The sequence below is a fragment of the Elephas maximus genome, chromosome 7, assembly GCF_024166365.1.
Source record: "Elephas maximus indicus isolate mEleMax1 chromosome 7, mEleMax1 primary haplotype, whole genome shotgun sequence".
Lineage (NCBI taxonomy): Eukaryota > Metazoa > Chordata > Mammalia > Proboscidea > Elephantidae > Elephas > Elephas maximus.
Genome location: NC_064825.1, coordinates 90,149,851 through 90,168,505, shown reverse-complemented (window position 1 = coordinate 90,168,505; position 18,655 = coordinate 90,149,851). Strand labels below are relative to the sequence as shown.

The 18,655-nt window shown below is 37.4% G+C and overlaps 1 protein-coding gene and 1 long non-coding RNA gene across 3 annotated transcripts in view; one reads left to right on the top strand and one right to left on the bottom strand.

Moving 5' to 3' along the window:
* The window catches only part of APIP (APAF1 interacting protein), a 45,599-nt gene extending 35,571 nt beyond the window's left edge, over positions 1–10,028 (top strand). Inside the window, exons 3-7 of the mRNA XM_049889433.1 lie at positions 3,277–3,325; positions 4,742–4,859; positions 5,708–5,843; positions 8,956–9,123; positions 9,719–10,028. Coding sequence (XP_049745390.1) covers positions 3,277–3,325; positions 4,742–4,859; positions 5,708–5,843; positions 8,956–9,123; positions 9,719–9,818 — 571 coding nt within the window. The 3' untranslated portion in view covers positions 9,819–10,028. The remainder of the gene's footprint in view (positions 1–3,276; positions 3,326–4,741; positions 4,860–5,707; positions 5,844–8,955; positions 9,124–9,718) is intronic.
* Positions 1–18,655, bottom strand: part of LOC126078720 (uncharacterized) — a 111,525-nt gene that overhangs the window by 22,732 nt on the left and 70,138 nt on the right. The window lies entirely within an intron of this gene.

Below are 18,655 nucleotides of genomic sequence, written 5' to 3'. Positions count from 1 at the left end.
TACATCTTGAATTTTTTTTTTTTTAACGATGAATCAAATAAAATATATATATTTAATATATATAAATGTATATTATAAAATATTTAAATGTGCAAATAACCCAATTAAAAAATAAAAAATATGAACAGACACTTTATCAAAAAAGAGATTCAGGCAACTAACAGACACATGGGAAATGATCAGGATCATTAGCCATTTCTCTTCAAGTTGTCATTCCCAGTATAGTAGACCATATGATTGTCCAATTCAAAATGGCCAATATTAGTCCATTTCAGCCACCAATGCCTAATGCCTAGGATGTCGATATTTATGCATTCCGTTTCATTTTTGATGATTTCTAGTTTTCCTAGACTCATGCTTCATACATTCCAAGTTCCAATTATTAATGGATGTTTGCAGCTATTTCTTCTCATTTTGAGTCATGCCACATCAGGAAATGAAGGTCCCAAAAGCTTGACTCCCTCCGTATCATTAAGGCTGACTCTGCTTTGAGGAGGTAGCTCTTCCTAAGACTGTATTTTGCGTACCTTCCAACCCGAGGGTCTCATCTTCCGGCAGTATATCAGACAATGTTCTGCGGCTATTCTTAAGGCGTTCACTGGCTAATTCTTTTCAGAAGTAGACTGCCAGGTCCTTCTTCCTAGTCAGTCATAGTCTGGTGGCTCAGCTGAAACCCATCTGCCATGGGTGACCCTGCTAGTATTTGAATACCAGTGGTATAGCTTCTAGTAGCACAACAACACAAGCCCCCACGGTACAACAAATTGATGGACAGGTGTGGGTTGTGGCTTATAGCACCAAGTGAATACTTCACCTTAGTTTTTTGTACTTTTCCATCCTAAAATTAAAGCTCTGTCATCCTTGTGTCTTTATCCAGTTACCTCTTTGTTGATTTAAATGTGTTTTTCTAAAGCTTATTTAGCTAATATTTTAGTTAGACAAGTTTATAAAAGTCTAAACCAATTTCCATTTTACAAAGACAGTAGTAAAAACAGATTTAGTATACCAAATCACTTGAATAAACAGAGTAAATACCTTGGATTTTCCCATTTCACAGATGGCATTTATTTACCAGCAAACTGTTTTATACTTTATTTGAGTCTGTTTCTAGGACTGCATTAATTTTTTTACCACACAAGAAGACTTAGAAGTTCTTTTATCAATAGAGGTGAATGGACTTTGGACCACACATGATCCTAGAGTTTCCTCCATATTACACAAAGACAGAAGATTTGGATCCTGGTATTTGTAAAGGACTATTTTTTGTGATTCTTTTTTTTAAAAAAAAAATAATTTATTATGTTTGTAGTGAAAGTTTACACAGCAAATTAGGATCTCATTTAACAATTTTTATACATATTGTTCAGTGACATTGGTTACATTTTTCACAATGTATCAGCATTCTCATTATTTCCATTGTAGTTGTCTATTTCCATCAATCTAGCTTCCCTGTCCACCCTTACCTTCTCATCTTTGGTCTAGGGTGAATGCTGACCATTTGGTTTCATTTAGGTGATTATTTAGAGGAGCACAGTACTCCCAGGTGATCCTATTTATTTTATGAGCCAATCTGTCATTTGGCTAAAAGGTGACCCCCAGGAGTGGTTTGAGTTCCAAATTTAAAGGGCATCCCATGGCAGTAGTCTTGGGAGTTCTTCTAGCCTCTACTGACTCAGTAAGTCTGGCCTGTAAAGGACCCAGTTTAGCAGTGTGATCCCTACCCATTCCCACTGGCTCCAGAGGAAGGACATTCTATGGTATTCTTATGCAACAAAACTCTAAGCGTTAGCTACCTCATGAAAGCAAATACTGGAATCGAACCTACCGTACTTTGGATTTCACTCACACTATCAAACATTTATTTTCTAGACCTTAGTTTATCAGTGGAACCTTAAAGGAGCTTTCATTTCACCTTACATTTTTACCAGTTGTAAGCCTATAGATTTACCAACTTTGACAGCTTGATTCAATACAGGCCATCATCCTCATTGTAACTATCAAATACTTGGTGTTCATTCAGTGTTCCTATGTCCATGATTCAGTGGTTAGAATATGAAGATGCTGGGATTTCCTTGGTTTTCACATATGTGGCGGGTCATTGATACTCTCTGGCATCAACGGAAACTTTTAAGTGAGCTAAAGAACTTCTGTTGACGGTGGAGAGAATTAGGAGAAGATTTTGAAATTAATTTCTAAATCAAATTTGAGAGCACCTTTCGGTAAATGATAGGATATACTGTCCCTCTTAGCACAGTGTCCACATGTAGCCATTCCTTTTATATTTTTAACTTTTTATGATTATTTTAGCTTTAATACCAAATATTTTCACAAGATACATCTGCTCTTCAAATAGGCAGCATGCTGTTCTATCCAAAAGTAGCCAAACATTAATGCTGTAATTTAATAACTTTCCAGTAGAGGTCTCTGAACTTCATGTTTTATAATATGAGCGTTTTAAACAATAAAATTAAACCTGATTATTTGCATGGCAGAAATCTACTCTTAAAAATTTTGTAAATATGGAATCTTTTCTAATGAGCATGTTTTCCTATGATTAGATTTTAGGATAACATATATATATGTATTAGAAGTCCTAGTGGCATAGTGATTAAGAGCTACAGCTACTAACCAAAAGGTTGGCAGTTCGAACCCACAAGTTGCTCCTTGGAAACTCTACAGGGCAGTTCTGCTCTGTCCTATAGGGTCACTGTGAATTGGAATCAACTCGACGGCAATGAGTTTGGTTTTATTTTTTGGTGTGTGTGTGTGTGTGTATGAATAAACTCTGCTTCAGAGTTCCTGGTTGGCACAGACAGTTAAGCAGTCAGCTACTAACTGAAAAGTTCGCAGCTCGAACCCACCCAGAGGTATCTCAGATAAAAGATCTGGTGATCTGCTTCCAAAAAATCACAGTCATGAAAACCTTACAGAGCATAGTTCTACTCGGCAACACATGGGGTCTCCATGAATTGGGGACCAACTCGACAGCAGCTAACAACAGCAACTAAGTAAAGCCTGATTACCATTGGTTTTGTGCTATAAAAAGAAATAAAAACATACATACATGAAAATGTGTCACCAGCATTACAGTCATCAAAGTAATTTGGCATTCTTTCTATGCAGCCTAAATCATTAATTTAATCAAGCAGCTATTTGTATGACTTGATTGTAATGAATATTAATGATTGAACTGTAAGAGTAGGCAACAGATTTCTTTGTGCAAAAGCAGAAAATTAGAGTGAAATAAAAACCAATTTCTATATTTTGTGTTACCAGCAATGAAATCTACATTGCTCCTTCAGGAGTGCAAAAGGAACGAATTCAGGTATACTTTTTAAACCCAAATGTCATTTCGTCTTTACTTTTTATTTTATGAAATGGAATTAATTTTAAAATATAACTAAAAGAAAATGTTAGGTTTGAACAATGAATATATTGTGATAATTTAAATAACTAGCCTATGAGCACCTATTGAATAACTGTTTTGTTTTATTTTAAGGTGATAAGTATTCTCCACGTGACCAGAATATATTTTGCAATCTCACTCTACCTGTAGAGGGCAAAAGAGAGTAGCTCATTCTTACGTTATAATAGCAAGTGATTGTAACTTGCAGCATTATAGCACCAGCTAGTGGGGTAATCAGAGCCCTGGTGGCGCAGTGGTTAAGCGTTTGGCTGCTAACCAAAAGGTCAGCAGTTCAAATCCACCAGCTGCTCCTTGGAAACCCTATGGGGTAGTTCTCCTCTGTCCTATAGGGTCACTATGAGTTGGAATCGACTTGACGGCAACAGTTTTTTTTTTTTTTTTTTTTTTTTTTGGTTTTAGTGTGGTACTCAGACTGATGGTCTCAAATGGACCTAAATATCAAGTGTATCTTCTTACTAATCTAATCTGTGACTGACTCTTATTTAATAATAGCAAAGTTATTCTAATTTAAAGTTATGAAACTGTATTTCAGAGTTTTGAGAAGACTCATTCTGAATTAATGCTGTAATAATGACCCAATCTAGTTAGAAAAATAAACATATAATACTTTTATCTAAAGCAAGAAAGCCACTTCATTAATGAAACATTTATAGTACAGTTTCCCTAATAAGTCCTGGCAATGAAAGTTAAAAGTAAGAAATATACATGTATTACTAAGAAACATATTTGTAGATCCACATAATGCCTTAGTACTTTGAAAATCATATGCCTTACTGAAATTAGTCTTTCTGGGTACCAATTAAATTTAAATTTCTCAAAGGATAAGAAAATTTTAGTCTATGCTTTTTCTTTAATTTCATGAGGAAATGTGAAAAAATAATTTTAACACACCCACCTGGGAATGCTGGTTTCTTCATATACTCTGAAATACAGTCAGAAAATTAGAGGGTGGAGTTAAGAAACTAAATTGATGAAGTGACAGCAACACCATTGCATACGTGTTAATATTCTGTATCAATTTTGTCTTCAAATTCTAAGGGAAGAATATATTTTTAACTCTTGAAATTATTTTTATGAGTAGAAAAAAATTTTTTAATTTCTTTCTCAAAAAGGTTAAAATGTTTTGCGAGAGAAACTATAATTATATGAATATTTAAAATGTGAGTTAAATATACATACCTATGTGTTTTTTTTTTATATGTTAGCACTGTGTATGTATGTATGTCTATGTATATAATATGTATACAAGAAAGGGGCAATTCTAATTGATATTGTATAAGCCACCTTTTATTCTTTTTCTCCCTCTATAAATAGCCTGAAGACATGTTTGTTTGTGACATAAATGAGCAGGACATAAGTGGACCTCCGTCATATAAGAAGCTACAGAAAAGCCAGTGTACTCCTCTTTTCATGAATGCTTACACAATGAGAGGTATGCAGAAAGTGTATTCAACATAAAGAGTATTTGAAAAAAAAAAAAGTAGGCTCCCCTAGATAATAGTAATTATTATTTTAGCCAACTTTTACTGAATGTCTATGATACGCAAGAACTTTCAACATGTAAACTCATTCAGTTTTCACATCAATACTATAAGGAAGGACCATTATTATTCCTTTTTACAAAAGAGAGAACAGAGGCTCTAGAAAGTCAAATAACAGCTAGTGAGTATCAGCCAGAATTCCAGCCCGGTCAATCTGACTCAACTAGATTGTCAAATTGACTAAATCGACTAGACAGAGTGGGCTTTTTTTGGTATCAACTCCCAGCTCCTATGTTAAAAGATATTTTTTGAGCCATGTGTCAGGTATGGTGCCTTGTCCTCATGCTGAATAAATTTGATGTTTTTATTACTTTCCAATTCCTCTATTAGTATTTCCCACCTCCTTTTGATCTTCCTAAGGAACCCTGGTAGTTCAGTGGTTAAGTGCTCGGGTGCTAACCAAAAGGTCAGTGGTTTGAACCCACTAGCTGCTCTGTAGGAGAAAAGACCTGGCAATCTGCTCCTGTAAAGATTTCAGCCTAGGAAACTCTATGGGCATCTCTACTCTGTCCTATAGAGTCGTTATGAGTCGGAACCAACTTGACTGCACATAACCACAGCAACACTGATCTACCCCTACCCTTCTCCCCACCGTGCCAGGAAAAGTAAGTCTATCACTATATATATATATATATATATATATATATATACACACACACAGATATACATATGTATGTATAACTTTAAAAAGTATGATTTAGTCTTCACTGAGCATGTGACTTTATTCTTCTTCCTTCAGGAGCCGGTGCAGTGATTCACACCCATTCTAAAGCTGCTGTCATGGCCACCCTTCTCTATCCAGGACAGGAGTTTAAAATTACACATCAGGAGATGATAAAAGGAATAAGGAAATGTACCTCAGGAGGGTATTATAGGTACTTATCTATTCATTTTGCTTAAAGAGTTTACTAAAGTATTTTTCCTTCTTTTGATAAATAAGAGATACTGATCTCTTTACGCGTTTAATGAGATGTTGTGAGGTCTGCGTTTAAAGAATATCTCACTGAATATACTTCCAAATCCATTCTCAGTGACACCAAATCAGATGGCCTCCCTCCTCCCCTCCCGCCAACATAGTAAACTGTTAGCAACATGGGTAATAAAATGTTTGTAAAATGAAAAGACCTTGGCTGGGATTTCTACAGAGATGGAAAGATGATGGTCCTTTACTGACGTACTCAAAGTGCAAGGTCTCCCTACCCTCACATTTCTTCAGAAAGTTCGACACTGACTAACACTGGGTAAGCTCTTGGCTGCTAGCTGAAAGATTGGCAGTTCGAACCCACCTAGCAGCTCTGTAGGAGAAAGACCTGGCAATCTGTTCCTGTAAAGCTTACAGTCTAGAAAACCCCACAGGCCAGTTCTACTCTGTCATATGGGATCACTCTGAGTAGAAATCAACTCTATGGTACCTAAGAACAACAGCAAATTTTGATTTAATTTAGTATTTCTGGAATGTTTTCATGTTTATAAAAGTTTTGTAACTATTTTAATTAAGTAGATCTCTAGATTTTTATAATTTTTTAGTGTTGAAAGGTGGCATAGATCATATAGAACAGTGTGACCTCCTAGATAAGTTCAAATAAGTTTACCAACCCACAAAAGTGTGGTTAATTATTCATAAATCTAGAATTTAGTGATGTGAAGAAACATGTTCTTAGTACTGAGATACAAGCTAAGTATTGCATTAGAACTTACTAGCATGCTTATTCCTGAGCCCTCACCCTCACTAATTTCCTAAAGGGCCTGGAAACTTCTTCCTTCCCTGGTTTGGAGAAAAAGGGTGCCAGTTTTTCTTACTGTGTTCTTACAGCAATGCCGTATTGTTACTGCATGTAATAGAATGTACATGTTTTAACTAGTGTGTAGATAAATTGATTTGATTTCCATTAATATTTATTGTGTGCCTAAAGCATTCCTCAGTACTGTGAAACACCTACTTAACAAAAAGTTAAATATTTAAATTGTGGAAAGGGAACATACTAAATAAAGTATAGCCCCATAGTGCCATTTCTATATCTGGGTGTTGAAGGAGAGGCCATCAGTTTTATAAGACATTTGATGGCTTTGGCAAAGAAATAAAAATAGGTCAGAAGACAGTAGCAAAAGGTAGGTAGAGGAACAGAACACAATAAGAGAGAGCCTTTGGAATTTTGTGACATGAAAGAAAAGATGCCCTTTGTTATGTGTCATAACATATACATTTTACATATTATTTTGAATGTTTCAGAATTTAAAGAATAAAAAAAAAAATTTTAGATGTCCTTTGCAGTTCCATTTGAACCTGGCTGGGAAATAAGCACCATCAGTTCATTATCACAGTGGTATTCTGTCAAAATAAATTGAGAATCCTAAGATTCCAGGCAAAAGGAGGAACAATGAAGATCAGATGAGACAAGATGAAGAAACTATAAAAGATGGAGTTTTGATCTCCTCTACTCTATAGCAAAAAAGGTGCATCTGGAAAAAAAAAAAAAATTCTAATAATTAATTTGTACCAGGAGGAGGTTAATATGTCTAATTGTCCTCCCTATTGGAAGCTACTGGAAAACCCTGGTGGCGTAGTGGTTAAGTGCTACAGCTGCTAACCAAAGGGTCAGCAGTTCGAATCCGCCAGGTGCTCCTTGGAAACTCTATGGAGCAGTTCTACTCTGTCCTATAGGACCGCTATGGGTCAGAATTGACTCGACGGCAGTGGGTTTTGTTTTATTGGAAGCTATCCGTCTTGTAAGAAGTACAGCCAGAATGCTCCTTAAAAGCGAGAATAGCGAGACTTCATCTCACGTACTTTGGACATGTTACCAAGAGGGACCAGTCCCTGGAGGTGGACATCATGCTTGGTAAAGTAAAGGGTCAGAGAAAAAGAGGAAGACCTCTGATGAGATGGGTTGACAGTGGCTGCAACAATAGACTCAAGCGTAACAACGATTTTGAGGACGGCGCAGGACTGGTCAGTGTTTCGTTCTGCTGTACCTAGGGTTGCTGTGAGTTGGAACCGACTCGACAGTACCTAACAACAGCAACATTGGAAACAACATGTCTATAGCTGAGTGAAAAGAACACATTTGAGGGTCAAAAGACTATCTTGGCTCTGTTCTTCATTTACATTCTCAGGATCAGTCTCTTATCTATAAAATGGAGGCATTGGGTTGAATTTGCTTCAAGTCTTATTTTGCTATGGAATTATTTTGCATCTGAAACTGTTTCTGACTGGTGTATGCTGGAGGAAAAAGTTAAGTTGTGGTTCTTGTCAACATTAGGAAAGATTTGGGGCCAGCAGTTCATCCATAGTGAAGAAGCAAATGTTACATTTACAGTGCAAGAGAAAATTGATGTAAAAAGGAAAACATTTCTTTCTATTGGTAACATATTACATATGACACATAGTTAATTTTATCAGTAACTAAGTTATTTGCTTGAATCTTATTACACGAAGAACAGCATGTTATTTCTGAAAGTATTATACCTTTAATAGTTATTTCTAGAATGTTCTTGCATCCCAGTGCCATAAATCACATTGCATTTATTGGTTTGTCTATCTGAGGCACTTTGGGGTTCCGTAGAAATGAACTAAAATGATTTTGTATTGTTGGGGAATTTCCAATTAATAGGTAGTTTAATTGTTAATCTCTTCTACACTTTTAATTCTGAGATTTATCATTTCCCATCTCCTGTTAAAAATACTATGATTGTCTCTGCTTCAAGGAAATACTTGTATGAACTTGATAATTTCTTTGCTGGGTTTTGGTGTACTGTACAAATTTCTGCCACTTAGGATTAGAACAATGCCTGCCAAATTCTCAAGGCATCTTTTGGTAAAATGTTTATGCAAGATGTACAGAATAACAGGCAACATCTTGTTCGTGATTTGGAGTGGCTTTCAGACATAGAGAATGTCTTTCTAGCTGGTTACTTGAAAAACTGGTAAATTTCGTATGTGAATATATTTGTTTTAGTGGGGAAAAAATGGCCCGTTTTGTCTTACAGATATGATGATATGTTAGTAGTGCCCATTATCGAGAATACACCTGAGGAGAAAGACCTCAAAGAACGAATGGCTCTTGCAATGAATGAATACCCAGACTCCTGTGCAGTCCTAGTCAGGCGTCACGGAGTATACGTGTGGGGAGAAACGTGGCAGAAGGCTAAAACCATGTAAGTGTAAATCAAAGAACCAGTTACCACACTCTTAATATGAAAGAGAACAAAGTAAGTTTTATGATTTAAAATGATGTATGAATTTTTTTATTATTGCCAAATTGGTTTAATTTTTCATAGTTTATCATAATTATTTCTATTTTATTTTTATTATGTATCCATTCACTCAGAAATATTTATCGGATAAAGTATTATTTAGCAAGGCCCTCTGTGCTTTGTTACAAAATGGAAAGAGGCACAGATCCTATTCTCAAAGTTTAAGGCTGGTAGGGAGAGTAAAGCTGATGCAAGTAATATAATAATTTGCTACAATTATTTCTAAAAGTGGCATGGTAAAAAATTTAATTTTATATAAATAGTGTATTTTAAACTCTATTGAGCAGTATATCATATGGTTGCATGATTCAATATTATTCATTTCCATGTTTTAATGTCAAGGGCAAAATGAGAAACATTTGACCCACAATTGAGAAAAAAAAATACTAGGTACCAGGCAGGGTTAACTTGTTGGAGAGGAGAAATGAAATTATTTAGGATTGGCTAACTCTGTTTCCCTAAATACCTCCCATTCTGTTTACTTTTTCTTTTATAGGTGTGAATGCTATGACTATTTGTTTGATATTGCTGTATCAATGAAGAAAGCTGGACTGGATCCTACTCAGCTTCCAGTTGGAGAAAATGGAATTGTGTAAACCAATACAAAGTTTAATTAAATACAAAGATAAGGGGAAATTTATTACTGACATGAAACTTGACTATTTTTTTAAAAGAATTGAAAATTTCCTTGAGGCATATTATGCTATTAATTTGTCACTAAGTACCACAGAGATCACACTTTATCTTTTCTGATATTGAATGGTATTTGCTTATATTCTTGTTGTTTTAAATTGCAGTGCAGTGCAGTGGAATAAAAATTTTATAATCAAGGTTTTTTGTGTTTATTTTAAAATTCTTAACAACAAAATATTTGCCATTATTTTGATCCCTTTTTTATAGACGCTCTTAGAATTCCTCTTAATCTTTAAAGCTGCTGGTGATAAAAGAATTCGTTGGGAAATTTCCACTTACTTATGTAATGGGCATTTCTTGTTTTAATATTGGTATCATAAAATTTATGTAAAAAGTTAAGGCCAAACCTATCCCTCAGTGTTAATGTCAAAACGATTTTAAAGATTTCCCCTATAATATAGTACAGGACAGTCATTTCATGTTGGGATTGATTGTGAATTCCAGTCAGGTGGTAGTGACTCAACTTCTCCTGGCCAAACGAGCCCTGACCAAATCGTGATAAAACAGAAAGCGCTTTTATACTGTAGCCAAAAGCAACACCAACTCGATCTTAAGGTTTTGTTTGGTTAATGCCTTTTATTTTTTCCCTGGGGGCGGGGGGCAGGGGGAGGAATGAATAATAATTACACTGCATCCCAAATCTCAATCTCATAAACCCACCTCTGAGATTATCATCTCCCACCTTTGAGCTCATTTAGCCCGGTTCTTTCAGCAATTGTGTAACCTCATCCAAACTTCTAATCCCTTGATTTTACCATTTTTCATTGTCTGTTACCCCCCTTATGTCCTTACTTCCTTACAAAGCATAGATTGGATGGTTCAGTATCTGAACAACTTCATTGCAGATATCCTAACCGCCTTGTATCTTGCTCACTGGCAAAGACCTCAATCCTTGTTAAGCCAAATTATCATTTATTTCGTACCTGCACCCAAGCAGTAAGAACCGATAGAAAAAAATTACACAACTACGTTGACTGATCTTACTTGATATTTATGACCACAAATCTCAGGTGGACACTCCATACTGCAAAACAAACCTGCTACAATTATCTAGTAAATTCATTTCCCAAATACATCATGACTTCTTAGCCTTCTTTCATCAAATCTCTAACATCCACCAGCTTTCAACCTCACCTCGCCTCACCTCACCTCACACTCTGTACAATTCCTCTTCTCCCTGAAGAGTCAAGCGTTTGTCCATTCCAATCAGGCTTTTCTCCAAACCACTGTACTAAAACTCCTGTTATCAGGGTCTCTGAAGATGACCACATAACTAAATCTAGTGATCAGTTCTCAGTCTTCATCTAACTTAACCTATCAGTATTTAACATAGTTAATCAGCCTTCTCCTGTGAAACACTTGTCTTCCACCTAACTACACTCTGGTTTTCCACACACCTGACCACTCCTCAGTCTTGCTGCAAAGCCAGGAGTGCCTCACGGGTCAGTCCTTGAGCAACTTCTTTTCGCTACCGTCACTCCCTTGGTGATCTCTTCCAGTTTCATGGATTTAAATATCAACTATACTGTGGCAATTCATAAATTTATATCTGCAGCTCACATATTTTCCCTGGTGTACAAACTCATTTATCTATTTGATATCCCCATTAGCCGTCTCAAACTTAGTATGTCCAAAACAGAATTCCCAATTACCCTATCTCTTCCCCCCACCTCCAAACCTTCCTAAAGCATTCCACACTCAGTTAACGCTAACTCCTTCCAGAGACATAAGAAAACCCAGGTACTCTGTAAATATTTGTGGTAACAACAGGCATTCTTCTTTGCGTTGTGACTGTTGTTCTCTCAATTACTCCTACTTTTTTATGGGATGGGTGGGGAGGGTTAATTATGAATGAAAGATTAAACCGGTAAGAGATCTAGATCAAACACATTTTTTATTTTCATTAAATGAGGGACATTCCATTCACTCTGAGATTGAATAAGAGATTAACATATTTTAGTCAAGGGTATGTCATTTGTTTCTCAAATGATTTTAGAGCCTTTTGGTCCCACCCAGCTCACTTTTGTGGGAAGTACTTCAAAATAATACAGTTCTCCAGAGAGTGTCCCAATCAAAAAGGTAAAGTCATAATCTTGAGGAGTGTTTCATCTTATATTTCAATTTGTTGAAATACTTAACTTTTGATGAAGAGAAACCTTTGCCAAGTCTCATCAGTTCTAGTCAAGGTGCTCAGATATGGGGCTGATAATATTGATACCACCTTTTAAGAAACATTTAGAATTTCCCTACCAAGGTTCTTTGGAAAAAGAACTTCAGGATAAAGAGAATTTGGTTTTCATTTCACCTGATCTGTAATCCCTAATCACTGAATCATCAACTTTTGGAGATAATCACTGAAATAAGTATTTTTCTGTTTTAGTAAGTTACAATTGGTATTCATCTCTTTATCATAAATGCTATATTTATCTCTGCCTATCGCTGTTCTTGAAACTCCTTGATTTAAAGACATTTAAAAATTATGAAAGTAAGATAAATTTATTCATGTTAAGTCATTAGAACAACGCACGGCACAGACTAAGTGCTCACTAAGTGGTAGCTATTATGGTCATTGTAGTAACCATAATGTTAGTTGCCAACGAGTCGGCTTCTATTTAGTGGCAACCCCATGTAAAACCTTGCTAGGTCCCACACCCTCCTCATGATCACCAGCATGCTTGAGTCCATTGTTGCCTTCCGACCTATGAGGCTCATCTAGTTCTGTATCAGATGACATTCTGTTGCGGTCTATAGAGTTTTTATTGGTTGATTTTCAGAAATAGATCACCATGTCTTTCTTCCTAGTCTGTCTTAGTCTGAAAGCTCCACTGAAGCCTGTCCACCATGAGTGACCCTGCTGGTATTTGAAATACTGGTAGCATTGCCTCCAGCATTATAGCAACACACAAGCCACCACCATATGCCAAACTGACAGGTAGCAGCCTCTATTTATTAAGAAGCTACTACTGCATGCAATGGGGTCGCTATGAGTTGGAATCAACTCCACAGAAACAGGTTTGGTTTTGGTTTGATGCTACTACATGCCAGGCACTATGCTAAGGACCTTTAACACGTTATATCCAATTCTTATGGCAACCCTCAAATGTATTACTCATTTTACAATCAAGGATAAATTATCCAAGTCAATAATTTACCGAGATCACCCAGGAAGTCCTTTGCATATCCCCACACTAACCCAACTTTACCTCATCTGCTATAATACTAATTGCTCTTATGAGTGTAAAGAGAGTCTCACTCTTAAAGCATATTCTGCTTCTGATATAAGAATTAGGGACTTAAGCCTTTAAGTTTCAATGAGTTGATAAGCATCTTTGAGGCTGTTGTTGTTAGGCGCCGTCGAGTTGGTTCTTACTCATAGTGACCCTATGCACAACAGAACAAAACACTGCCTGGTCCTGAGCCATCCTTACAATCATTATGCTTGAGCTTATTGTTGCAGCCACTGTGTCAATCCACCTCTTTGAGGGTCTTCCTCTTTTTCACTGACCCTGTACTCTGCCAAGCATGATGTCCTTCTCCAGGGACTGATCCCTCCTGACAACATGTCCAAAGTATGTAAGACACAGTCTCGTCATCCTCGCCTCTGAGGAGCATTCTGGCCACACTTCTTCCAGGAGAGATTTGATCGTTCTTTTGGCAGTCCATGGTATATTCAATATTCTTCACCAACACCACAATTCAAAGGCGTCAACTCTTCTTCGGTCTTCCTTATTCATTGTCCAGCTTTCACATGCATATGATCCAATTGAAAATACCATGGCTTGGGTCAGGTTCACCTTAGTCTTCAGGGTGACATCTTTGCTCTTCAACACTTTGAAGAGGTCCTTTGCAGTAGATTTACCCAATGCAATGCGTCTTTTCATTTCTTGACTGCTGCTTCCATGGCCGTTGATTGTGGATCCAAGTAAAATGAAATCCTTGACAACTTCAATCTTTTCTCCGTTTATCATGATGTTGCTCATTGGTCCAGTTGTGAGGATTTTTCTTTTCTTTATGTTGAGGTGCAATCCATACTGAAGGCTGCGGTCTTTGATCTTCATTAGTAAGTGCTTCAAGTCCTCTTCACTTTCAGCAAGCAAGGTTCTGTCATCTGCATAATGCAGGTTGTTAATGAGTCTTCCTCCAATCCTGATGCCCCATTCTTCTTCATATAGTCCAGCTTCTCGTATTATTTGCTGAGCATACAGATTAAATAGGTATGGTGAAAGAATACAACCCTGACGCACACCTTTCCTGATTTTAAACCAATCAGTATCCTCTTGTTCTGCCCGAACAACTGCCTCTTTATGTAAGGTTCCTCATGAGCACAATCAAGTGTTCTGGAATTCCCATTCTTCGCAGTGTTATCCATAGTTTGTTATGATCCACACAGCCGAATGCCTTTGCATAGTCAATAAAACAGAGGTAAACATCCCTCTGGTATTCTCTGCTTTCAGTCAGGATCCATCTGACATCAGCAATGATATCCCTGGTTCCACGTCCTCTTCTGAAACCAGCCTGAATTTCTGGCAGTTCCCCGTCAATATAGTGCTGCAGCCGTTTTTGAATGATCTTCAGCAAAATTTTGCTTGTGTCTGATATTAATGATATTGTTCTATAATTTCCACATTCGGTTGGGTCACCTTTCCTGGGAATAGGCATAAATATGGATCTCTTCCAGTCAGTTGGCCAGGAAGCTGTCTTCCATATTTCTTGGCATAGACAAGTGAACACCTCCAGCGCTGCATCTGTTTGTTGAAACATCTCAATTGATATTCCATCAATTCCTGGAGCCTTGTTTTTCGCCAGTGCCTTCAAAGCAGCTTGGACTTCTTCCTTCAGTACCATCTGTTCCTGATCATATGCCACCTCTTGAAATGGTTGAACATCGACTAATTCTTTTTGGTATGATAACTCTGTGTATTCCTTCCATCTTCTTTTGATGCTTCCTGTGTCGTTTAATATTTTCCCCATAGAATCCTTCACTATTGCAACTCGAGGCTTGAATTTTTTTCTTCAGTTCTTTCAGTTTGAGAAACGCCAAGTGTGTTCTTCCCTTTTGATTTTCCACCTCCAGCTCTTTGCACATGTCATCATAATACATTACTTTGTTTCCTCGAGAGGCCCTTGGAAATCTTCTGTTTAGTTCTTTTACTTCATCAATTCTTCCCTTTGCTTTAGCTGCTTGATGCTCAAGAGCAAGTTTCAGAGTCTCCTCTGACATCCATCTTGGTCTTTTCTTTCTTTCCTGTCTTTTCAGTGACCTCTTGCTTTCTTCATGGATGATGTCCTTGATGTCATTCCACAACTCGTCTGATCTTTTGGTCACTAGTGTTCAATGTGTCAAATCTATTCTTGAGATGGTCTCTAAATTCAGGTGGGATATACTCAAGGCCATATTTTGGCTCTCGTGGACTTGCTCTGATTTTCTTCAGTTTCAGCTTGAACTTGCATATGAGCAATTGATGGTCTGTTCCACAGTCGGCCCCTGGCCTTGTTCTAACTGATGATATTGAGCTTTTCCATCGTCTCTTTCCACAGATGTAGTCAATTTGATTTCTGTGTGTTCCATCTGGCGAGGTCCATGTGTATAGTTGCCGTTTATGTTGGTGAAAGAAGGTATTTGCAATGAAGAAGTCATTGGTCTTGTAAAATTCTATCATTCGGTCTCTGGCATTGTTTCTATCACCAAGGCCATATTTTCCAACTACTGATCCTTCTTCTCTGTTTCCAACTTTTTCATTCCAATAGCCAGTAATTATCAATGCATCTTGATTGCATGTTTGATCAATTTCAGACTGCAGCAGCTGATAAAAATCTCCTATTTCTTCATCTTTGGCCCTAGCAGTTGGTGCATAAATTTGAATAACAGTCGTATTAACTGGTCTTCTTTATAGACGTATGGATATTATCCTATCACTGACAGCATATGTACTTCAGGATAGATCTTGAAACGTTCTTTTTGACGATGAATGCAACACCATTCCTCTTCGAGCTGTCATTCCCAGCATAATAGACTATATGATTGTCTGATTCAAAATGGCCAATACCAGTCCATTTCAGCTCACTAATGCCAAGGATATCGATGTTTATGCGTTCCATCTCATTTTTGATGATTTCCAATTTTCCTAGATTCATACTTCGTACATTCCAGGTTCCAATTATTAATGGATGTTTGTAGCTGTTTCTTCTCATTTTGAGTGCTGCCACATCAGCAAATGAAGGTCCTGAAAGCTTTACTCCCTCCACATCATTAAGGTTGGCTCTACTTTGAGGAGGCAGCTCTTCTCCAGTCATGTTTTGAGTGCCTTCCAACCTGGGGGGCTCATCTTCCAGCACTATATCAGACAATGTTCCGCTGCTATTCATAAGATTTTCACTGGCTAATGCTTTTCAGAAGTAGACTGCCGGGTCCTTCTTCCTAGTCTGTCTTAGTCTGGAAGATCGGCTGAAACCTGTCCTCCATGGGTGACCCTGCTAGTATCTGAATACCGGAGGCATAGCTTCCAGCATAACAGCAACACGCAAGCCCCTACAGGACGACAAACTGACAGACACATTATCTTTGAGGCTACTGGCCTACTATTTCCCAAAATTTTGGGGGGACCATTAATTGATGCATTGGATTTTCATTTATCATTCAAGTGTATGATTAATTTTTATCTCTAAAAATTAAATATAGGAATCTATATTCTTAATAAGTACCTTTTACCTTCCCTACTTGATATTGTTTATTATTGCAATAAAGACCACGTGTTTGCAAATGAAGTCAGAAAATTGTTTCTTTTGGTATATGATAGAGCTGCATCTTAGGTTTGAAAGGCAATAAGTAAAGTGAAAATCTCCAATAGTCAAAATTACCTTAAAAATCCCTCAAATTATTAAGTATAGTACTGAAGGTATGGATGTAACATATAGTTTCATCCTTTCAATGGTAAGTGTTTATCTGTGGCCCTCAATCATACTTTTTTTCCTTGCTGGGGAATTGATCAAGCCATCATAACCAACCACTTACTGAGTACATGAACGATGTATTTTAAAATCATCACAAATTTTCCCATTGGTTTCACAACTATTCATTGATGGTTTCAAGCCTAATTGCATCCATCACTTTTAATGTAAGTAAGGAAAAAGGATATTGACGTCTGTGATGGTTAAGGTTGTGTGTCAACTTGACTGGGTCGTGATTCTAAGTGGTTTGGCAGTTATGGTGTAGTTGGCAGTTATGTAATGATGTAATCAACTCATGATGAGATTTGCTATGAGCAGCCAATCAGTTGAAAGGGTGTTTCCTTGGAGGTAGGCCTGCCTCCAGGATATAAACGTGTGTTCCAGTTCCAGTAAGGCTTTCACTCTGGATTCTGCATCTGGCTTCTCATCGTCTAAACTCCCGTTCTTGGGACTTGAGCTAGCAGCTTACCTGCCAGTCTTGGAATTCATTGACCTCCGCAGCCTGTGAGCCAGAATTCTGCTATCTGATCTGCCAATCTTGGGTTCATCAGCCCCTGCAGCTACGTGAGTCAGGAGAAGCCTTCAGTCTGATGTTTGATCCATGGACTTAGGGCTTGCCCCCTTCTACAACTGTAAGAGCCATTTCCTTGAAATAAATCTCTCCTTCTCTCTCCCTATGTGTAGATAGTCAGAACTGACTCTACAGCAATGGGCTCATATATATATATATATATATGTATTTGTTGTTGTTAAGTGCTGTCGAGTCAGTTCTGACTCGTAGCTACCATGTGTACAACAGAATGAAACACTGTCCAGTCCTGCAGTATCCTCACAATTGTTCTTATGTTTGAACCTATTGTCGCAGCCACTGTGTCAATCCATCTCATCAAGGCTCTTCCTGTTTTTCACCGACCACCTACTTTACTAGGCATGATGTCCTTCTTCAGGGACTGGTCCCTCCTGATAACATATCCAAAGTACATGAGATGAAGTCTTGCCATCCTAGCTTCTAAGGAAAAAAAACTCTGTTTTTCTTCCGAGACAGACTTGTTCGTTATTCTGACAGCCCATGGTGTATTCAGTATTCTTGAGTATACCAACATCATAATTCAAAGACATCAATTCTTCTTCAGTCTTCCTTATTCATTGTCCAGCTTTTGCACACATATGAGGTAATTGAAAATATCATGGCTTGGCTCAGGTGCACCTTAGTCCTCAAAGTGATGTCTTTGCTTTTTAACACTTAAAAGAGGTCTTTTGCAGCAGATTTGCTCAATGCTATACGTAGATTAATTTCCTGACTGCAGTTTCCATGGGTGTTGATTGGGATCCAAGAGAAATGAAATCCTTGACAACATCAATCTTTTCTCCATTTATTGTGATGTTGCTTATTGGTCCAGTTTTGAGGATTTTTGCTTTCTTTATGCTGAAGTATAATCCATATTGAAGGCTGTAGTCTTTGATCTTCATCAGTAAGTATGTGTGTATATATATATATATATATAAAACAAACTGTATATACACACACACACACACACGTTGTTGTTAGGTCCCATCGAGTCGATTCCGATTTGTAGAGACCCATGAGACTACAACAGAATGAAACATTGCCCAGTCCTGTGCCATCCTCACAGTCATTGTTATGCTTGAACCCATTGTTGAAGCCACTGTGTCAATCCGTCTCATTGAGGGTCTTCCTCTTTTTCACTGCCCTCTACTTTATGGCAGTGGGCTGGGGTTTTCTACTTTAATGGATGTTTGCAGCTGTTTCTTCTCATTTTGAGTAGTGCCA